Source organism: Acanthisitta chloris, unplaced genomic scaffold (assembly GCF_000695815.1).
Source record: "Acanthisitta chloris isolate BGI_N310 unplaced genomic scaffold, ASM69581v1 scaffold29964, whole genome shotgun sequence".
NCBI lineage: Eukaryota > Metazoa > Chordata > Aves > Passeriformes > Acanthisittidae > Acanthisitta > Acanthisitta chloris.
This window is the reverse complement of record NW_008671489.1, coordinates 19,023-20,104: the sequence shown is the minus strand read 5'-3', so window position 1 is coordinate 20,104 and position 1,082 is coordinate 19,023. Positions and strand designations below refer to the sequence as shown.

Genomic DNA, 1,082 nt, shown 5'->3' with positions numbered 1-1,082 from the left:
AGGAATAAAGTTGTGTTTTTTGTCAAAATCATTTTATTAAAGAGCTAATGTCACAACAAGCTCAAAATAACACATGCTTCAGAAATAAATTGGATGAAAAATTCTGAGAACAGAAGGATGAATGGTTTGAAGACATGGTAAAGCATCAGTTCCAAGAAACTTCTGCAAACAGGTGCAAATTCTGTTGGTGCAATGGAGAAAAACCTCAGAAAAGAAGCCTCCTGGGCATGACTTCTGTTTATGTAGTACAGTTTGTCTAATAAGTTAAATCAGAAAGGGCACAATTTCCATGGCTGCACAGACCCAAATCTATTTCTTCAATAATTAGCCCCAGCACAGGTTTTTCACTGTGAGTACTAGCAGAACAAAATTAGTTGACATCTTAACATAGCAGTAATATATATATTCTATACATGATAGATGTCTGACTCATGCAGCCTCCTCAGTTACATGATTTTCTTTTAAATTTACTCAAGAAACATTATAAAAAAATATTTGTATTTGTATTTCACTCCAGTGTTAGCTCCGCATCACCCCAGGCAAAGACAGTGTTTCAGCAGATAATCTAATTTGGCAAGAAATCTGCCCTAATTCTTAACCTCATTTTTGTAAATCCACGTAGAAAATAAAGGAAAACTCTTTATACAAAACAAGAGCAAATAACTGTACCTATAGAAAAGGGGATTTGTTCCCTTTAGTTTTATCATGGCACATACTTTATAGTTTCACAACAGAATACTAATTTTCATTTAGTTTTTTTAAACCCCAAAATAGTGTTGATGAAGGGAAGAATGTGAGTTACCAGAGGCAGCTGACTCATGCATTAAGCAATTCATGTTCTTTATCAGTTTTCCCAACAGCATCAGGATTGGATAACGGGTCAAGGTCAGCAAAGAGACTGAACCAAGCAGTCAAGTCTTTAGGAGTCTTTGTAGATTCTGGAAAAAAAAAAAGAAAAAAAGAAAAGTACAGACTTGTCAGCTATTTTAAAACAAAACTGACTGAATGCTTGACTGAGGTCAAACAAATGCCATGCTATTGTTTAATTTAGTACTAAGGGTACTTCTGACAAGAAAATCTGA

At 34.5% G+C, this 1,082-nt stretch overlaps 1 protein-coding gene across 1 annotated transcript in view; it reads right to left on the bottom strand.

Annotated features, from left to right (window-relative positions):
• Positions 1-16: 16 nt before the first annotated feature.
• LOC103801698 (islet cell autoantigen 1-like) overlaps positions 17-1,082 on the bottom strand; it is a gene marked incomplete at its 5' end in the record, with an annotated part of 17,592 nt that continues 16,526 nt past the window's right edge. Inside the window, one exon of the mRNA XM_009074122.1 lies at positions 17-938. Coding sequence (XP_009072370.1) covers positions 817-938 — 122 coding nt within the window. The remainder of the gene's footprint in view (positions 939-1,082) is intronic.